General features: G+C 47.0%; 1 protein-coding gene across 1 annotated transcript in view; it reads left to right on the forward strand.

Annotated features, from left to right (window-relative positions):
• The first annotated feature begins 2,359 nt into the window (after nucleotides 1-2,359).
• Nucleotides 2,360-18,982, forward strand: part of AHCYL2 (adenosylhomocysteinase like 2) — a 484,174-nt gene continuing 467,551 nt past the window's right edge. Inside the window, exon 1 of the mRNA XM_086918893.1 lies at nucleotides 2,360-2,859. Within this exon, the coding sequence (XP_086775019.1) occupies nucleotides 2,527-2,859 (333 nt within the window). The 5' untranslated portion in view covers nucleotides 2,360-2,526. The remainder of the gene's footprint in view (nucleotides 2,860-18,982) is intronic.

Consider the following 18,982-nt stretch of genomic DNA (forward strand, 5'->3'; position numbering starts at 1 on the left):
TCTACCTACTTCCCTCCCTCTGTTCGATCTCCCCCTCTCTCTACGCTGTCATTGTTCTCTCCTACTTAGTTCTGCACTCCCCACCACAATCTTTCATTCATTTCTCAAACAGGGAGACCCAAAGTCCACAACAAACTACAGCTGCCTCACTATCATCCGGACTCCAGTGAAGAGCCCGTCCTCGTTCACCTGGTCCCACTGTCCCCGCACTCCTGCCGAGAGGCAGAAGGGGCGGAGGAACACACGGAGAAGAGCACTCGACCAGACGGCTCCTGGAGGCACTGATGGAATTGAGCCTGTGAGGGTTCCCCCCACTGTAGTCTCGGCTCTCTTTGACTCCGCTGCCACTCCAGAGTACACCTCTCTCTCCTCCACAACGCGGACAGCCCTCCCCACGCGCCCTTTCCAGGAGCAGGGAAATAAAAGCGCCCTGCTGCGGCTCTCCCCGCTCGCGCTGCCGCGATGTCGAAGAAACGCAAAGCCCCGGATGGCGGGCGGCCTGGGAGCCTAGGGGCCTGGCAGCTTAGGGGCCGGTGGAGCTTCGGCGAGAAGCGAGGGCATTGAGGCAGGTGAGAGGGGAGCTAGAGGGTTGGGCACTGCTGGAGATCTCTTGTTGACAGGGGGGCACCCCCTGCAGTGCAGGAATGTACCATGCGCGCCAGCCTGGTGCTCTGGGAATGCAATACCCACCTGTTGTGGTGCGGGCCCCTGAGGGGTCACCAAGGTGGTATGCTTCACATCTGGTGTCCCCAGAAGCCGCTGTGACTAAGGGCCTGGCAGATGAATGCTAGGGAAGGGGCCGTGGGAAAAGACGATGGTGATGGTGACACATTAGCCCTTTTAGGCGTTTTCTACCCCAACGCCAAATTGTATTTTATGAAACGTTGTGCAATGGACCGTCCTTTCCACTTTATGCAGGGTGTATGCTGGGTTGGAATGCATTTTGATCAGGGTGATGGCACCTACTTTAATACTACTACCCCTACTACACTACCACTTCTGCTAATAATAATAATTATTATCGTTAGTAGTAGTAGTAGTATTGTTGCTGCTATTACTACTGTTATCACCACTGCTGGTGCTGATAGTTCCATCGTTATTGATGTTGGTGTAACCGTCAATTACGTTTTTTAAAATTTTGAATACCATTAGGCTTATCTTTATTATTAATTGTTAATATTACAATGGGGAAGATTTTTTTATTGCTTTTTCATATATACATTTGACCACGTTAGTCAGTATTTTGGCTTAACTGTCTGCGTAATTTGTGAACACTTAAAACGAGCTGTATGTGTGTGTGTGTGGCGCTCTGTGTGTGTGTGTGTGGCGCTGTGTGTGTGTGGCGCTGTGTGTGTGTGTGTGTGTGTGGCTGTGTGTGTGGCTCTGTGTGTGTGTGGCTCTGTCTGTGTGTGTGGCTCTGTGTGTGTATGTGTGTGTGTGTGTGCGGCTCTGTGTGTGTGTGTGTGTGGCTCTGTGTGTGTGTGTGTGTGTGGCTCTGTGTGTTTGTGGCTCTATGTGTGTGTGGCTCTGTGTGGGTGTGTGGCTCTGTGTGTGTGTGTGGGTGCAAATGCAATAGTTCTCGCATTTCCGAGAGATTAAGCTATTGGCATTGTAAATGACAATCTCATTTATTTATATGTTTTAAAAACAAAAATAATGTCATGAGCAATGCCGATAGCTCTAACTTTAACAAATACGAGACCATTGCATTGTAAATGCTTGCTATTATGGAGCTCAAAATCCTTCAGCGGGCAAGCCTGAAGCTGTACCCAAGGAAGTGCACTGAAAATGGAGACAGCTATGACTACTCGTCACACTCATCACAGCCCACTAACCCTTCTCCCCTAGGCATTTGACAGAGCAGAGAAATGACAACACGATTCTGGAAATGTCAATCCCTTTATGGCATCTAGTATGGGAATGCCATCCACTTTATGGCCACAGCGGGGTAGGTAGTACTTTCATTTTCAAAAGTTGTTCCAGTCGTAAAGGTGCAAACCACCTCAAAAGTAATGAGTGTGACGAGGAGGAGAAAGACTTACGAATAAATAAAATTACAGGTAAATAATCGGGGAATTGGTGAAGGTGGAAATGTAAACCATCTAATGAGGCATAATTATCAAACAAGTAACATTAAAATCCACAGTTTGCATTTTTCTGTACAGATTTTAGTTGAAAATAATACGTCACGTACGTGTGAAGCGTACAGGGACTTTTCCTGCTCGCGGGCCTTTTGTTCGAAAGGAAAGGGTCCTTCTGTAAGATGGCCTCCATGGCGACGCCTCCCGTTGACACTCAGCTGACCGCAGCCTGTCCTCTTTCTCTTTCCATGAGGGGGCAGTTCTGCCGGCAACCTGCAGCGTGCTAGTGTTTGTTGTGTGAGGGGCCGGCTTTCACGTCTGTGACTGTGAGAGAAGAGCGCAGTGCAGAGGCTGCCGTGAGACCGCACGCATCGCCCCCCTGACACCGCATACCGACAGCCTTCACCGCTGGAGCCCCCCCGTCCATTGCCCAACTACCCCAGCCATGTCTGTGCAGGTAGCTGCCCCTGGCGCCCCGCTACCACCGGAGACGGTGTCCGGAGCCTCTCCCGCCGCCGCAGAGCCACCGCTCAAGCCCATCCTGGCTGTGACCCCCGCGCTGTCTGAGCCGCCCCCGCGCACCAGCCCCGCACCCCCGATCTCCCCCGCCGAGCCGTCGCCTGCTATGCTGCTGCTGCCCCCTGGGAGCAAGGGCGGCCAGCCCCCGGCCTCTGCCCTGAAGAGGAGCGAGCACCCGCACCGGCACCACCGGCAGTCCGAGGATGCGAGGCTGAGCGCCGAGGGGGGCATCTCCGAGGCCCCGCGCACCGTCAAGAAGGTGAGAGTCTAGGCCTAGACCGCAAGGAGCATGAGATGAAAGGGGACTGTGGAAGGGAAGACGACCGGTCCCCCGGTAAAAGATAACTTAATCTGATGGTGGAAGGAAATGTGACTGTGGAAAGAGAAGGGGTGTTGGGGGTGAAAGGAGAGGGGGAGCCTGCGAATGAAAGGGACTCAAAGGCTGAAAGGAAAGGTGAAGAGATTGGTGTGACAATAGCCCCCGCGGTGTGTGAGAGGGGGCCCCAAGTTCCAGATGACCCCCTCCGACTCTGTGCACGGGCGGCAGGCCCCTGGCTGGCCTGAGAGTTCCTACCTGGGTCCGGAGCGTGGGGGCTGCTGTATGTAGGGACCAAGGTATGTTAAGCCATAGGTTAGGGATGGTTCCTTTTCAGAGATGTACAGAGGCGACTGGTGATGAGAGAAGCTGTTTGTGAAAGAGAGGAAGGGGCAATGAATGAGCTAACGTGGATGTGACACTGATGAAGATAGTGGACACTAGGTTGATGTATGGGAGCAGGAGATGTGGGACAGGGCAGAAGAAAAAGGTGATGTTTGTGGCCAGTGCCGTAGGGTAGGATTGAAAGGCAGTAGAGTAAGTGGAGTTTTGGAGAAAATTAAATGGAATAAGCAAGTGTATTGGTATGTGTACATGAATGGATAATAGGTAGTACATAAAGGTTAGTGGGGCCTCGGGCAATCCACACTGTGGTGACTTCCAGAACCTTCAGACAAGCTACGGAGACGTATATAGTCGTAGTTGTGAGGAGTGGACAGAACTAAGTATGGGGCGCCGGGCAGAGACTGTGGGTGCAGTGGCGTTACTGAAAACACATAGGCACACAGTGAGCGCTGTGCTGAGGCATGCGCTCCAGTGATGTTTCACCACTGTAGAGGAATGACCGCTTTCACGACGCCTGCAGTGCCATTGATGTTGCAATGAGCATCGCGTCCTCCTCCTCTACCAGCACCACTACGAGACTGTAGCGTCGCGAAGGCCACAGCCCGGGAGCTTTAATATGCACTTAGAGCGCAGATGGTACACCTTGCCACCTGGAAGCACCCTTGGCCCATAGTCATTTCAGAGACAGCAAGAGGTGCGCATGTTACCTACAAGTCCCGACACTATGGGAACCGCAATGGGCTGAGTGTACGGTGTTGAGGTAGGGGAAGAGCACTGGTGGTATTACGTGAACACTGTCGGGGTGTAGAAGGGGACAGCAGAGGCAGTGGTATAAAGTGGAGACAATGCTGGAGATTGGTGGGTTCCCGTAAGTGGTAGATTTTATTGAGCTAGATATGGGCCACCAAGTGAGATGTGCTAGCTGACTTTGTTCCTTGCCTACATCGGAATATGTTCAGCAGTGTCGGCACTTTGAGTGCTTTGCATTTATTTCTTCAACCCAACCTTCATGGCGTGTGGGAGGTCTTTTTGTTTCAGTTTATCTAACTCCAACACAAATGCCTTACTTAAAGTTTCATCAGCACTCTTTTTATTCTTGTTTTCTCTTAGCAGCGAGTTGGACCTCAACATCTTCATGTCAGGGAACATACACGCAGGTCATAGTGGGGGGGAAGATTAATGGTGTTATCAGACGTTGGCAGTAAGAGTACACCTGGGAAGCAAGCATGAAAAAGTGGTACATGGTGGAAGTTAAATCGGTGCAATGGTATAGCATGAGGCAGTGCCTAAAATGGTATGGGACTGTAACAGAAAATCTTTTGTGCGTATCAATGGTAGTCTCAGGTGGAGACAATAACAGTACCATGGAGACTGAAGTGAAAGTGCTGCTGGACGGTGTAGGGGCAACAGTGTGACATAAGCCAACAAAGCTGTAGCTTGGGAGCAGAGCGATGGTGGTATATTGTGGAGCAAGTACAATTATGGTATGTGGTGAGGACAATAAGAGTATTCTATGGTGCAGAAACTATAGTGGAATGAAGTTGTAGGGGAATAAGAAATAAAATGTTGCAGTAGGGCGTTACATTATGTAGGGGTGAAAAACCGTATTAGAGGTAGGCACCAGTTGCCTGTGTTGGGTAGAACATCCAAGGATAGGCAGTGGAGTGAATGAGGAATGTGGTATGGTTAAGTTTGGTTAAATATGATGGCATATTCTGACACAGTAACAATGGTGATGGTGCATGGTTTGGGTTGTGGTAATGATAGAACTAAATGTAACACACATTATGAATTCTTTTGTCCTCTGCCCGCCATTTTTATGATGAAGATAAGAACAATCACGATCTTCAGCAAGTAAGCCAACTAGAAAAAACATTAAAGCTTAGAAGTCATCATTAATTTAATAAAGAACACAAACTTTGTAAATAATCTATTTACAAATGAGGCGGTGGAGGGAAATATAACTAGTAAGCATCAGTAGTATTTACGAAGGTTCAGTTACCTCTCATGAACAGAGCATGGAATGTTAACTGGCCCTATTTGTTGATAAATGTTTTGGACAATAGCACTATTGCTGGAGACTATAGTCCTGTTCCCTTAGCTGTAGAAAATTGATGTACTTTCTACCTTTTTAGATAGGCATTTATCCAGGCTCTCCAACAAACTATTCTATAAAACTGGTGTTAATTTAGATCCCGTTGGACTGTATTGGGTGTGGTGAAACCTTATAAGTGCATATTTTTGTGGCATAATCTTAAAAAAGGACATTGATAATAGTTTTATGTATTTTCTTTTTTTTTTTTTAAATCATAAATAATTCCGTCTTAGTCCAGAAATTACTTTGGCCTTAGGTGCATAACATTTCCAAATATATACGCCCTTTATAGGATTGCGATGACATGTTAATTTCTGGTTCAGAAAAGGGGGGTGGTGATGAACAGAGTGTCTGAATTAAGCAGACCACTCTTACCCAGTCCAAAGATCAGGGCTTGATCCATCACCGTTATTTATCTCACTGCACCATCCCAGCTCAGAACCTGGCTATATGCAAATCAGTCTGTCCCTGGCCCAGTGCATCATGGGAACAGGGCAGACTAAACTACCAAGCCAATTCTTCACCAGAAAGGAGACAAGCTACCGGGGACCGGTTTCTGGCATTTCAGCCGTCTTCCGCCCGGCTTGCTTGAATCCTGATGGTGCAGTGAGAAAGGGACTCATGTCTGAGTATACCCTGCCACACCTATAGTGGCCAAAAACGATTCAGAAAAGGGGGTGGTGATGAACAGAGTGTCTGAATTAAGCAGACCACTCTTACCCAGTCCAAAGATCAGGGCTTGATCCATCACCGTTATTTATCTCACTGCACCATCCCAGCTCAGAACCTGGCTATATGCAAATCAGTCTGTCCCTGGCCCAGTGCATCATGGGAACAGGGCAGACTAAACTACCAAGCCAATTCTTCACCAGAAAGGAGACAAGCTACCGGGGACCGGTTTCTGGCATTTCCCCCTTTTCTGAATCATTTTTGTCCACTATAAGCGTGGAAGGGTATACTCAGATGTGAGTCCCTAGCTCATTGCACCATCAGGATTCAAGCAAGCCGGGCCGAAGACGGCTGAAATGCCAGAAACCGGTCCCCGGTAGCTTGTTTCCTTCCCAGTATAAGAATTGGCTTGGTAGTTTGGTCTGCCCTGTTCCCATGATGCACTGGGCCAGGGTCAGACTAATTTGCATATAGCCAAGTTCTGAGCTGGGATGGTGCAGTGAGCTGAAAAACGGTGATGGATCAAGCCCTGATCTTTGGACTGGGTAAGAGTGGTCTGCTTAATTCAGACACTCTGTTCATCACCACCCCCTTTTCTGAATCATTTTTGTCCACTATAAGCGTGGAAGGGTATACTCAGATGTGAGTCCTTAGCTCATTGCACCATCAGGATTCAAGCAAGCCGGGCCGAAGACGGCTGAAATGCCAGAAACCGGTCCCCGGTAGCTTGTTTCCTTCCCAGTATAAGAATTGGCTTGGTAGTTTGGTCTGCCCTGTTCCCATGATGCACTGGGCCAGGGTCAGACTAATTTGCATATAGCCAAGTTCTGAGCTGGGATGGTGCAGTGAGCTGAAAAACGGTGATGGATCAAGCCCTGATCTTTGGACTGGGTAAGAGTGGTCTGCTTAATTCAGACACTCTGTTCATCACCACCCCCTTTTCTGAATCATGTTAATTTCTGGGTCACTGCTAATCCTTGGCATTTCTTGTTCGAAAGTAGCCTGCACTCGTAAAAGTAATAGACACTTAGGGGCCAATTAGGATGTAGGGAGGATTGACAGTGGCGATCCGCCCTACAACCTTCACCGCTGCCACCCATTTACCCCCGCCATATTAGTATTGCGGGGGGTACCGCAGCGGACGGGAAGTGCTTTGGCTGCTTTTCCGCGGAAAAGGATTTAATATGGTTGTGGTGTCTGCTAGACACCGCCGGCCATATTAGCATGAAACATGCTACCACGGAAAGGCATGCAGAGTTCTCTTACGGGGGCCTGTTGCGAACCCCCAGGGTATTGGTGGGTGAGGGGTGCACATGGGTGAGTAGCTATGGTACCCGCCCTGCATTGTCATGGTGGGACCTTGTGCATGACCATGCACGCCAGTGGCGGCTGGTGAACTTTGAAAGTGGTGTGGCAAAAATGACTATTTTGTATATAATTGAGCAAGCACACAAGATTAGCTAGACTAACTCACTACAGGAGTTTTTTTGGTGTAGGTCAACAAAAATATTATTAAAAGAGGCTCAAATGGCATATTACAAATATAGTACCAAGTTAATAATATTTTGCAGCACAATTTAAAGTAATACAATCACAGGTCAAAGACCGGAGTTAAAAAACCAGGCTCATACTAAAATGTAATTGGTAAATTAGACAGAGCATAAAAGATTAAACAGATTATACCAGTTGTACAGGCTCAGGCCTCATACAACAGTAGTGACAATTTCATAGAATGGTTTATGCCTAAAGATAAAATAAATTACTTTCAACAACTCATAAAATAATAGCCATCACAAAAAGAGCCCTCTGGCATCAGATAACCAACATCAGCAATAAACCTCCCTAATGTATTGATCACTCAAATACAAACATTAAAATAAATATATATATATATGATCCCTAAACACCAGCTTTTCATTTTCACCAAGTACTCCATTGTACTGCTGCCATTGTAATGCAATTATTAGCCATAATTACAGTCATTTCCAGAACACCCACACTTTTTCAGAAATGGGCTCCCTCATATTGGGGAGAGAAAGCTCCGAATGTGATACAGAAGATATCTCTACTCCAGGGTTAGCCACAATGACTTGGGATATGCCCATATTATGTCTAAGGTATAGATCTTCCTCCTCACCACACACCACCACAGCCCTTTCCTGCCAACGCAGTGACACACAAACTTCTCCATCTATCTTCTATGAGAGTTCTTTACTGTCGTAGGAGATGCAGAAGAGAAGTGTGTGTAGTATGTGTCTCTAGTATAGATTTAGCATAGCTATTGCTCTTTATTGCGCAAGCAAGCTCCTTTTATTTCTCATTCATTGCTGTGAAGGGATAGATAGTTTGAAAATGCCTTTGTCTTTGAGGTGATAAGGACAATTCACCCCTGCCCCAGAGTTTATGATAGAAGATTATGAAAAAAGTATTTATTTTCCTATAATAAGAAATATGTGTTTTTGTGCTCTGTACTTTGGTGCAAAAGTTGCATACACTCTGCGAATGCTTCCTGAATGCTACTACATGTGTTAGTAAAAACAAAAAGCCCAATGAAACTGTAAGGTAAGCATGCCACCTAAAGCATGTCCCTTTGAAAATGATGGGATCCCTCTGCTGGTTTAACAATAGCAGACTCGGTTGTTATGATCAGATTGTACCTGCTAAATGATGTGTGGTGGTGGAGTTTATTTCTCAATATAGTCCCTATGGCTGTGGCACCTCCACTGCATAACAATGCAATGCTACTGCCACCTCTACTGCATAACAATGCAATGCTACTGCCGGGTCACTAACCTACCAAGCATTCAATCAGCAGTGAGTTGACAAAAGTGTACCGTGAATTGGTGTGCCTGTACATCATTCAGATCCCGTCACTACATACGCCTCGGCTTCCTAAGGCCCATCACTGGCTGTGAAAGAATAATTCTAGATCTCTTTTCTGTGTCTGAAACAATTGCATAGCTTGTACGCACATGTCAATCTGCATGAGTTTCTCCGCAATGCTCCTAAGGTCGAATATTAGCAAACCTTATTATTAAAGAAGGCAGTATTTTAAGATGCATTTGGTTGGCTATTTTATAATCATGTGCATTGTTCGAGGAGGGTGGCAGTACGCTATGTAACGTAAAGAGCATCCGTTGGCACTATGTAAAGCAGAAAATGAGTAGATGAGGCCATCCAAGCCTTGGAACAAAGGTTTCTGTGGAGGGCTGCATCTGTGCTTTCGGTTACCCAAATTGAATGCAGAACATAATTATTTCTATTAACTCCCCTCAGTGCTCAAAGTGGAATAACTTCGGGAACTGGGGGGGTATGGCCCTGTGGACTGAAGTGGGGTTGGGCCCAATATATCTTTAGAAAAAGAAGAAAGTACCCACACTTCCAATTGTTTAGTCTCAACTTATTTAGAGCAAGAAATGAACCAACTTTATCATGTTCATCTCGGCAATTATTTACGCCTTTTATTCGTTATTTTTACAAAAAAGCGATATTTTTTAGAAAGAGAAAAAGGAGTTCTCCACAAAAATAGCCACACGTTTTAGTAAGTGATTTCTACAAAAACATATGTGCAAACATAGAACAACAAACAGTCAATACATTTCATTTCATGATATGACGTGAGTTTAAAACAAACAGGTGGAAAAAATTGTGAAATCAAATACGATGTCAAACTTATTATTCAATAGACATCAATGCATACATGCAATCATTTCAAAAATACTAAAATGCCAACAGATATTTTAAATCGATAAGGTTCAGTCCCCTTTGTCAACAACAGACTTCTTCAGCAATTTAGGATTTAATCCTTTATGTCAAACTTATGGGGTTTAGTCCTTTATGCCTGTCAAACTTATGGGGTTTAGACCTTTATGCCGACGCGTTTCAAGTGTGGGTATCCTGTGCCCACACTCTCATCAGGGCTGAGTGAATCTTTTTCCAATCCTTATCCTAATGATAAAAAACATATGTATGCTTATTAGAACCCCTTCCTTGGGTTTTCAATTCTTTAGAAATGGTAAAAAAACAAGGCGCCTTACCTCTGAGTTGTAGAGGTAAAGGTCACACTTGAATCTTTGATTAAAGCTGTGTGCGTGCTTCTAGAAAAATATAAAAGTTATTGGTTCATGTTAGATAAAACTATCCAACATCATTCAATGCTGATAGTCAGCCGTTATGCGAAGCCAAGGCAGAGTATTTTTACCTTTCTGAATGTGTCCTGAAGGGTCAATATTGTTTGTTATTTTCCTTCTATCTTAGTTACGGTTACACGGAACCACTCTTCTCACGTGTTTCTGTGAAAATAAGTGACCGAAATGCCATTATAGTTTCTGCCTGTATTTAAAAAACGGAGCGGTGAAAAAACATTATTTTTGATCGCTCTGGGTAGTGAACCGCTGAGCCACTCACCGCGATTCTTCACACGCTTTAGATGGTATCTTTAATCCTTCTTGTAATTCAATACTCGTGCAGTTTTCTTTTAATCTGCAACATTAAAGGAACATTTCAAGGGCGCTGTGCTTGAAGTTGGGATTCTAAAACTAGTTTAAGCGTTCTGGAGGTGTCCGCTTACCTATTTCTTTGCTTGCATCTCCTCTCGCTACAATCCTCAGTCTGAATCTTCAGTGTTGTTTAGACCGGCTGTTACCAGTCGGGTTCTTAAAACTTTTTGGACCAATAGGAGGAGAGTGTTGCGAGAGCACCAGAGAGGTGCCTTCTGGGAGTTGTAGTGAAATGAGGCAATACTTATAGTCTATTCAATTCACTCATTGAATTTAATCCTTTGTTGATGCTGTCAAACTTCATGATAAGATATGCTTCCTTACGTAACAGCGCTTGCTCAACATCAGGCGACCTATGTTTAGGGTCAACGCTTGATAGCACTGTCCAAGTGAAGGAGTCCGATTTTGAAGCACGACGAGGAGACGGCGTTGACTTGTCTGATCATGGAGAGGGAGGAGTCCAGGATGAAGCCCAGGTTGCGTGCGTGGTCTGTTGGTTTGGGTGCGCTGCCTAGGGCGGGGGGCCACCAGGAGTCGTCCCAAGCGGCGGGTGAGGATCCCAGGATGAGGACTTCCGTCTTGTCCGAGTTCAGTTTCAGGCGGCTGTTCTTCATCCATTCGGCTACCTCTTTCATCCCTTCGTGAAGGTTGGCTCTGGTGGTGGCAGGGTCGTTGGTGAGGGAGAGGATCAGCTGGGTGTCGTCGGCGTAGGAGATGATGTTGAGGTTGTGCTGGCGTGCGATGTCTGCGAGGGGGCTCATGTAGACGTTGAAGAGGGTTGGACTGAGCGAGGAGCCTTGAGGAACGCCGCAGATGACTTCGGTGGCTTCAGATCTGAACGGAGGGAGGCGGACTCTCTGTGTCCTTCCGGCGAGGAAGGAGATGATCCACTCCAGTGCCTTCTCCTGGACTCCGACGTTGCTGAGGCGTTGTACTAGGGTACGGTGGCAGACAGTGTCGAAGGCCGCGGAGAGGTCGAGGAGGATGAGGGCCGCTGTTTCTCCGTTGTCGAGCAGCGATCGGATGTCATCGGTGGCTGCGATCAGGGCGGTCTCGGTGCTTGCGAAGGGGTGATGTCGTTGTTTCCGGCATTAGGGTTGGAGAGCTCTTTGACGATGTTGAAGAGTTCCTTGCTGTTGTGTGCGTTGTTGTCCAGTCGTTCCTTGAATGCAGTTTTCTTGGTGGCGTGGATGAGTTGGTGGTGTTTTTGGGTGGTGAGCTTGAGGGCAGTCATGTTGTCCGGTGTTGGGTCTCTGCGCCAGGTTCTCTCGAGGGCTCTTGTGTTCGTCGGTGAACCATGGGGCTTTCTTGCTACCGGGTCTGCTAGGCGGGGTCCTCAGGGGGGCGAGCTCGTCTGCGCAGTCGCTGATCCACTTCATGAGGTTGGTGGCCGCCTGGCTAGGGTTCGTTGTGCTGGTGGGAGGGTTCATGCTCAGGGAGGTCGCGAGCTGGTCGGCAGTGATCTTGTTCCAGCTCCTGCGTGCAACCTGTTGCTGGTGGTGGTGGATCGTGGTCCTTCCGAAGCTGAAGTGGACGCAGCTGTGGTCCGTCCAGTGGAGTCCGGTGGCGTGGCTGAAGGCGATGTCCTTGCTGGATGAGAAGACGGGGTCGAGTGTGTGTCCGGCGTAGTGGGTGGGGGTGGTGACCAGCTGCTTGAGTCCCAGGTTGGCGAGGTTGTCCAGCAGGGTGGTGGTGTTGCGGTCGTTGTTGTTCTCCAGGTGGAAGTTGAGGTCCCCTAGGAGGATGTAGTCAGTGGATCAGAGGGCGTGCGGGCTGATGAAGTCGGCGATGTCTTCGCTGAATTTTGTGCGTTGTCCCGGGGGTCTGTAGATGAGGGTGCCTCTGAGGGTGGTCTTGGGGTTGATGTGGACCTGAAAGTGCAGGTGCTCGGCGGTTGCGAGGGTGTCGTCGGTGTTGGTCGTGATGCGGATGGTGTTCCTGTGGACGATGGCGATGCCTCCTCCGGTGTGGTTGGTGCGGTCCCTTCGGATGATCTTGTAGCCATCTGGGATGGCGATGTCGGGCGCTGAGGAGGCGTTCATCAAGGTTTCCGTGAAGAAGGCGACGTCTGGGGCTGTGGTGTCGAGTAGGTTCCAGATCTCGATGGCGTGCCTGTGGACGGAGCGGGTGTTGAGCAGGATGCATTTCAGGTGGCTGCTGCTGTTGCTCGTCTTGGTCTTGGTTGGTGCTGGAGTAGTGCAGGTCCGGATGCAGGTGAACTTGCAGGAGTTGCAGCAGAAGGGTCCGTGGGTGCGTCTCGGGGTGGCTCGGTAGCAGCCCGGGACTCGGCCGGCGTTGAGGGCGTTGAGGGTGGCGGCGTCGTACGTCCGGCGGGCGGGCTGGGGTCTGCGGGGGCCAGGGGTCCTGGCACTGGGCGCGGACGGGCGTAGATGGGCTTACCTTTGGCGCACCTTCGGCGCTTAGTCGGTGCGCCCGCTGCGCGTCACCGCTGCGTGTCCGCACGTTCGCCATTTAAGGCCAAGTGCGAGGGAGGGAGGAGCAGCTGGGAGGCGGGAGCGGGGAGGGTACAGAAAGGAAAGGGGGCGTGGCCTCCCCCGCTACTGCTGAAATGCGCAATGTGCCTGGAAACAGATATGAAAACAAACAAAGCGAAAATTCAGTCAGTAATGTGTTAACTTTTCTGTCGGTCGAGGCTTCAAAAGCAGCTTCTCTTTCTGTCAGTACTAGTGGGGCGCCGCTCTTGCGCCCTCTATACACCAGCAGCCACTGATGTACCAGTGGTGCTATGAGCACCGCCTGCCACAATGCTGGGAATAGAGGAAGCCTCCGCCACGGTGGCAGTGGCATCCTAATCGTCGGGGCGGGACTGCTGCACCACTGGCGGTCGGTCCCAGCACCCCTAGGGTGGCGAGCGGATGGAAGTCCGCCCGCCATCCTAATGGCCCTCTTAAGTTATTTGAATAGCATTTTTTTACCACCATTAAGTTGCCTTAAAATGCTTAAGCAGGCATGCGAGATGCAAAAAAGTACTAGAAGGAAGAAATAGTGAGATAGATTAGGAGAGGGGATGAGGAAGGTGTTGTGTGGATGCCATATCCCAAAATACTACTTTTGTCAGCAGATAGAGCGACAGTGCATGGTGGGTAGAGAGGGAAAGTGCTAGTCGGGTCTAGATGTGACTGGAAGAGGAATCTAAGGCGGACAGATTTGGCGCCCAGTTCGTGGGAAGCGAGCGCATGCTAACACCTGACATGAGGGTCTCTTAAATAATTTGGGGTGAAGTGCTGCATAATAGCAGTTTCTTAAAAACACTCAACTTGATATATTTCAATAGCAGATACGTCGTTTGCTACACGGTAGTGCTTTGCTAGTCGAATATGATTATGTATCGATCTAAACGTGGTGAATTTTATTTAGTACCTAACCTGTTCAAATTTTTATTCTGATTTGGGGTGGGGGCTACGTGTTTTTAAACCGCAGAACATATGGGTATTTAAAGTAGTCTAAGGGAGCATTTTTCAGAGGGGATAAGGTATCGAAAGGGCTTCTGTGTGGCGCCCACTGGTGAGCTGTGAAATGTCGCGCCTTTCCATTGTCACTTTTGTGACCATGGATTTGCTTATCTCCCATAATCTAAGGTGCTGATCACAAAACTGGCGAGGAGGATTGTGTTCCTGCAGACCCATTCTCTAACCGTTTGATGTTGCTTTGTGAGGTGTTTGGGCGGATTGAGGTGAAAGGTTAACATGTGTCTTTGCGGAAAAGTCATCACCTCATATGTGCTTGTTCGTACCGCCCCCGGTTGAATGCGATATTGGACCAATTTTGCATTGTTAAAGAACAGAGATAGCCCCCTTACTATGCTTGTCGAGGCTTAGGTAGGGAGCGTAGGGAGAGGAGCACACATTTAATTTATCGTATGAGCGACATTCTTCGCCCTTCGATTGTAGTTAAAGGAGTATTGCAGTCTTGACCTCCTTGGATTTTGTTGATCTTGGCTCACCTTTGCTGTCTTCAGTATGTGCTTTGCTTGCCCACCCCCACCCCCCCGTTTGTTACTGTAGCATAGAACAGTCTCTGTACCCAGCAGGGCACTGGGATTCGCACAGATCCTCCATTATAGCATATTGGACAATGCCTGTTTATTTGAGGGAACTCACGGCACTTGATTAGCGACCACATTGCAAGGATAGCTCTGTTCAGACACGGACAATGTGTAGAAGTAGCAGTCAGACGCCCCCTTACTCATCCTCCCAAACCGCCCGTTGTAATTAATGTCTGAAATTTAAAGCAGCAAACTCTTTTCACTGTGTTCTGACTGGAGACAATGGCACTCGCTCACAGCGTTAATGAAAGTCGTGGGTAAGGGTAGCTCGTGATGTCTGTGGGTACTTTGGTGTGATGTTGGGGGCAATGGTGTCTCACGGGTGGGGTGTTTCGATTCTATCGAAGGATTTACAAGTTACCGAGTGGGTTTTCTTTCACCGAACTGCAGGGAACACAACTGGCCTGAAAGACTGAAGTAGGCTGCAAAATATTTTTCAAACTACATTCTTTCAAGAGGTGCTGTGTAATAATTTGGGTTATTCTCAGGGCTACTGGATTTATATGGCAGGGGAGAGCCAAATTATGCGTCAGGGTGAGTAAATTATGCAGCTAGAAAAGGCAAATTATACAGCGTAATGCGGCATATTTTGTAATAGTATTACTTATTGTGTCATTTTGACACTTGTTAACACTGTCTGGGCATTGGTTGCACCACATTTTAACAACCACATATAGCAATAAACAACCAGTGAACCTTTTCAAACAGCCTTTGACTGCGTAGCAACACATGTTGTTGCTTTTTGAGTCACCTTCGAAGTGTTTGAGCTAGAAACTACTTCTTTTTTTAAATTTAAAATCTGGAGATCATGCAGAAGATAACGGATTATGTGGCAAATGCGGCTAAACTATAATTATGTGAAAGTGGTTGCTGCTGCATAATCACATAATTCTAATGACACTGGGGTGTGAGGCCTGCACAAGTAATGTCCTCAGTTTACCTTTACTGGGGATCAATCTACCCATTGTCGCATTTGACTCTTTCACTGTAGTGAAGCAGATCGTGTGGTGGTGTTGGCTAGCAATCACTGTTCACTGGCACGCAGTAATAACACTCAACAAATGATTGTCCAGACAGTGCCTTTTCTTTATAAAAGGAGAAATACATTAATTGCATACAAAATACTACTCATTCATAAAAAAAAATCTTTTTTTATTTTTTTTATTTTACAGAGTTTTATATAGCACGAACTAGACCCAAATTAGTTATCAAAGCGCTTTAAATGGCACCAGTTGCATTACATGAGGACACATTCATTTTTTTTGTTGTTAGGAATGGGGAGATTAAGTGATTTGCCCAGAATCACAGGATGTTCAGCGTCATTGCCGAGACTCTAACCCAGTTCCCCAGATTAGAGTCGACCGCCCCAGCCATTAGGCCAACTCCTCCCCTCTATTTACAAATATATACATACATGAGGCAGATAGAAAAGCCTCAGTGATACTATGCAATCACATTTAACCCCTAAAGGGTTCTGATCCCCAAAATTACAGCCTCTCCACTTACATCAGCTAGAACCTCACAATGTAAGTAGGTATCACCCTAAACAAAGCACTCCCATTGGCATTGCCAAAGGTTCATCATATTCAAAGATAATCCATATGTTAAAAACTACCATTATGTCACCATAATCGGTAACCATATGTAAATATCCTTATTAAAGATAATAAAGCATTTCAACGTTGATCAACCATTGTTTTCAGCATTGTGCTATCAATAAAGCATTTGAAGTAAATATCAACATCTGTGTCTGTGTTTTTATACACCTTCAGGCCACATAAAATGCAGGCATGAAAACTGTCTCTAAAAAGCGCTGCACTCTTATTTGTGGAGCAAAAGCTGTAGTCAAAGAAGTGCTTGAATTAATAGTGAATATCCTGGCTGGATCCAAGCTTTTTTGATCTCGCAAACATGTGGGGGGTTGAAGCAAGTGGAGTTCTCAGGATTCAAAGACCCTGTCAGGAGGGGGGACACACACACAAACACTCACTCACCCCAGCTATAAGCCATTGCAGTTGTTCCAGCCTACAGGCATTGACCCACCCTGATAGTAATTTCAAAATTCGCTGATGGAGCCCCCAACATACTCAGTTTTAGTGTTTTTTAAAAAAAATATTATTTTCCTCTTTTTGTGTAAGGGGGACAAAGGTCAGATTATTTAAAGGGCCATAATTCGGGCAAAGTTGGGCCAATTGCCACGGTCTTGGGCTTATTTTTGCCTTGTGGTGAGCTCTTCCCACCAGGCCTAGAAAGCGCTCTCCTTGGTAGAGCGGTGGTCATTGAGCGACTCACTGATGATGGGGTCCGCTGTAGACAGTCCATAGTCCAGCAGGGGGCTTGTCCTTCCAGCTTTCCATGATGTTGCTGATGTCTCAGTCCACGTCGAAATCCAACGGCAACAACTCTCCCTTGTGCAAGACTTTTTAACCCTTTCGATGCTCATGACTGAACGGTTCCGTCATGATCATCGGTCGAGCTGTGCTCATGACGGAACCGTTCCGTCATGACCACACCCATTTACATTAGGGCCCAGCACCAGGGGTAAATCTGCACCGCATGGATGAGGTTAAATGGGCGTGGAAACTTCTAGAAGCCAAGCACCCCTGGGTAATCCAAGGGTGCCACATTACCCCTGATCCCTGTCTGGGCTTCCTCTTTTGTTCATTGGGCTTGGCCTGTCCCACCCCTGGTACAGTGTGACAGCTAATAAACAGATGCATATTTTCTTCCTTAGACGTTCCTCCTCAGGAGCTGTTGGAAGCACTGGTAATTACTCCCTTTGTGGCTGGGGAGCAGAGTAATTAACGGGGCCCAGCATGGTGACTACAAACCTGGACTCTGATCCTGAGCTGAGCCAGAAAAATATGACAATTCTGCATGACCCATAAGGTATTCTGGATGACCCATAAGGTGTACCTATATCTGCATGTAACTTGCACAATCTACCATTGTGAACACATTCACACCAGTTTGATACCTTGCTGCAGGCCAAAAGAAAGCAAAGCTGCACTTTTAATCAGATGTCCTTTGTGTATAAAATAATGTCATTGCAGCCAGACAGTAACCCATACTAACTTTATCTATGAGTGTCCGCTAATATTATAAGACCTACCCCAGGTCAATATCTAACTGTGCAGAGTCCCCTCTGCGCCAAGCTACCAGTGCACAGTTACTGGGCTGAACATGAGTTTCATTCACGCAGCCGGTACATTTATGTGTACATGTCTGTATGTGTTTAACCAGACTAGTGATCCTTACCCTTGCTGCATTACAGGCGGTCTTATCTTAAAAAGACACTGGTTGTAAACGCGCACAGTCCATTTACCATATGATTACTGTGAGTGAGTCACAAGTAGTGAGACTCACCATCAGTAAAAAGTCCAAAACCGGGTAATCAAAAAATCTAGGCAGAACCCATTTTGCACCATTCTGCTTTGAGCAGCCCATGTTGCTCCTTACAAATAAGCAACTACCTCAGTGAGCTCATCTGGACTTTCCTGCACAAGCTTCTCTGCATATTTTACTATTATGGTAGCGTTCAAACAAAGCACCACAGAACATTTCACAAGCTTATGCCTTCAGCTAGGGTACTTTCAGTGAGGCATCTTGGTATTGTGGTAAATGTAGCTCTTGCATTTATAATCGTGTTTTTCAATCTTGGCTCAACAATATAATACCTGCTTTCATTTAAACTGAATGATTTGTTTTCTCTACAGGTACTCTTCTGACATAACGTTTCACTTGTATTAAAGCTCTGCACAAGAGCTTGACCATGTTGGGTGGTGCTGACTATGAATGCGGCAGAATAATTCAAACGATAAAATACCTAGGTACCTATTCTAGCAAAGTAGCATGTCTTCAGCGGAGACGGCTGGCCGGGAAGGCCCCAAGTTTCAGCCCCCAGAGGCCTACAGTTTCAAAAACACAAATGCAGATTGTGGTGAGGCAAAGTCACGCAAGTGTCAGTTCTGACACACGTGCCAAACGTCTTCAAAAAGGTTTTGAATGTGCTTGCACCTGGCACCCTGCAATCCCCGCCTTGTTAGCTGGTTATATGCTTCTATTGAATATGACTTGTCTTTCCTTCCATAAAGAGCTCTTTCGAGTGGCACTATGACCATTTCAGTAAGGGCATCAATTTTTTGCTTCCTCAAGGAAATGAAGCAACATAGTAGTATCGGGTCAGTAGAGGTCACGCTCACCATTAGTAGGGAAATGGAAGGGTGCCAGGCCATATTTGCACAAGGCAGCTTCCATTGGTAGGAATACTCCAGCCTGTTTCAATCTTTGTTTTCATAAACCTAGCCCAGCGAGTAGACGTACTTTTTTATGAGAAACCATATTTTTTAGCCTTCTTCCACAAACCGCTTTTTACGTTGTTTAGATCAACCC

Source organism: Lissotriton vulgaris, chromosome 1_1, assembly GCF_964263255.1.
Source record: "Lissotriton vulgaris chromosome 1_1, aLisVul1.2, whole genome shotgun sequence".
In the NCBI taxonomy this organism is placed as follows: Eukaryota; Metazoa; Chordata; class Amphibia; order Caudata; family Salamandridae; genus Lissotriton; species Lissotriton vulgaris.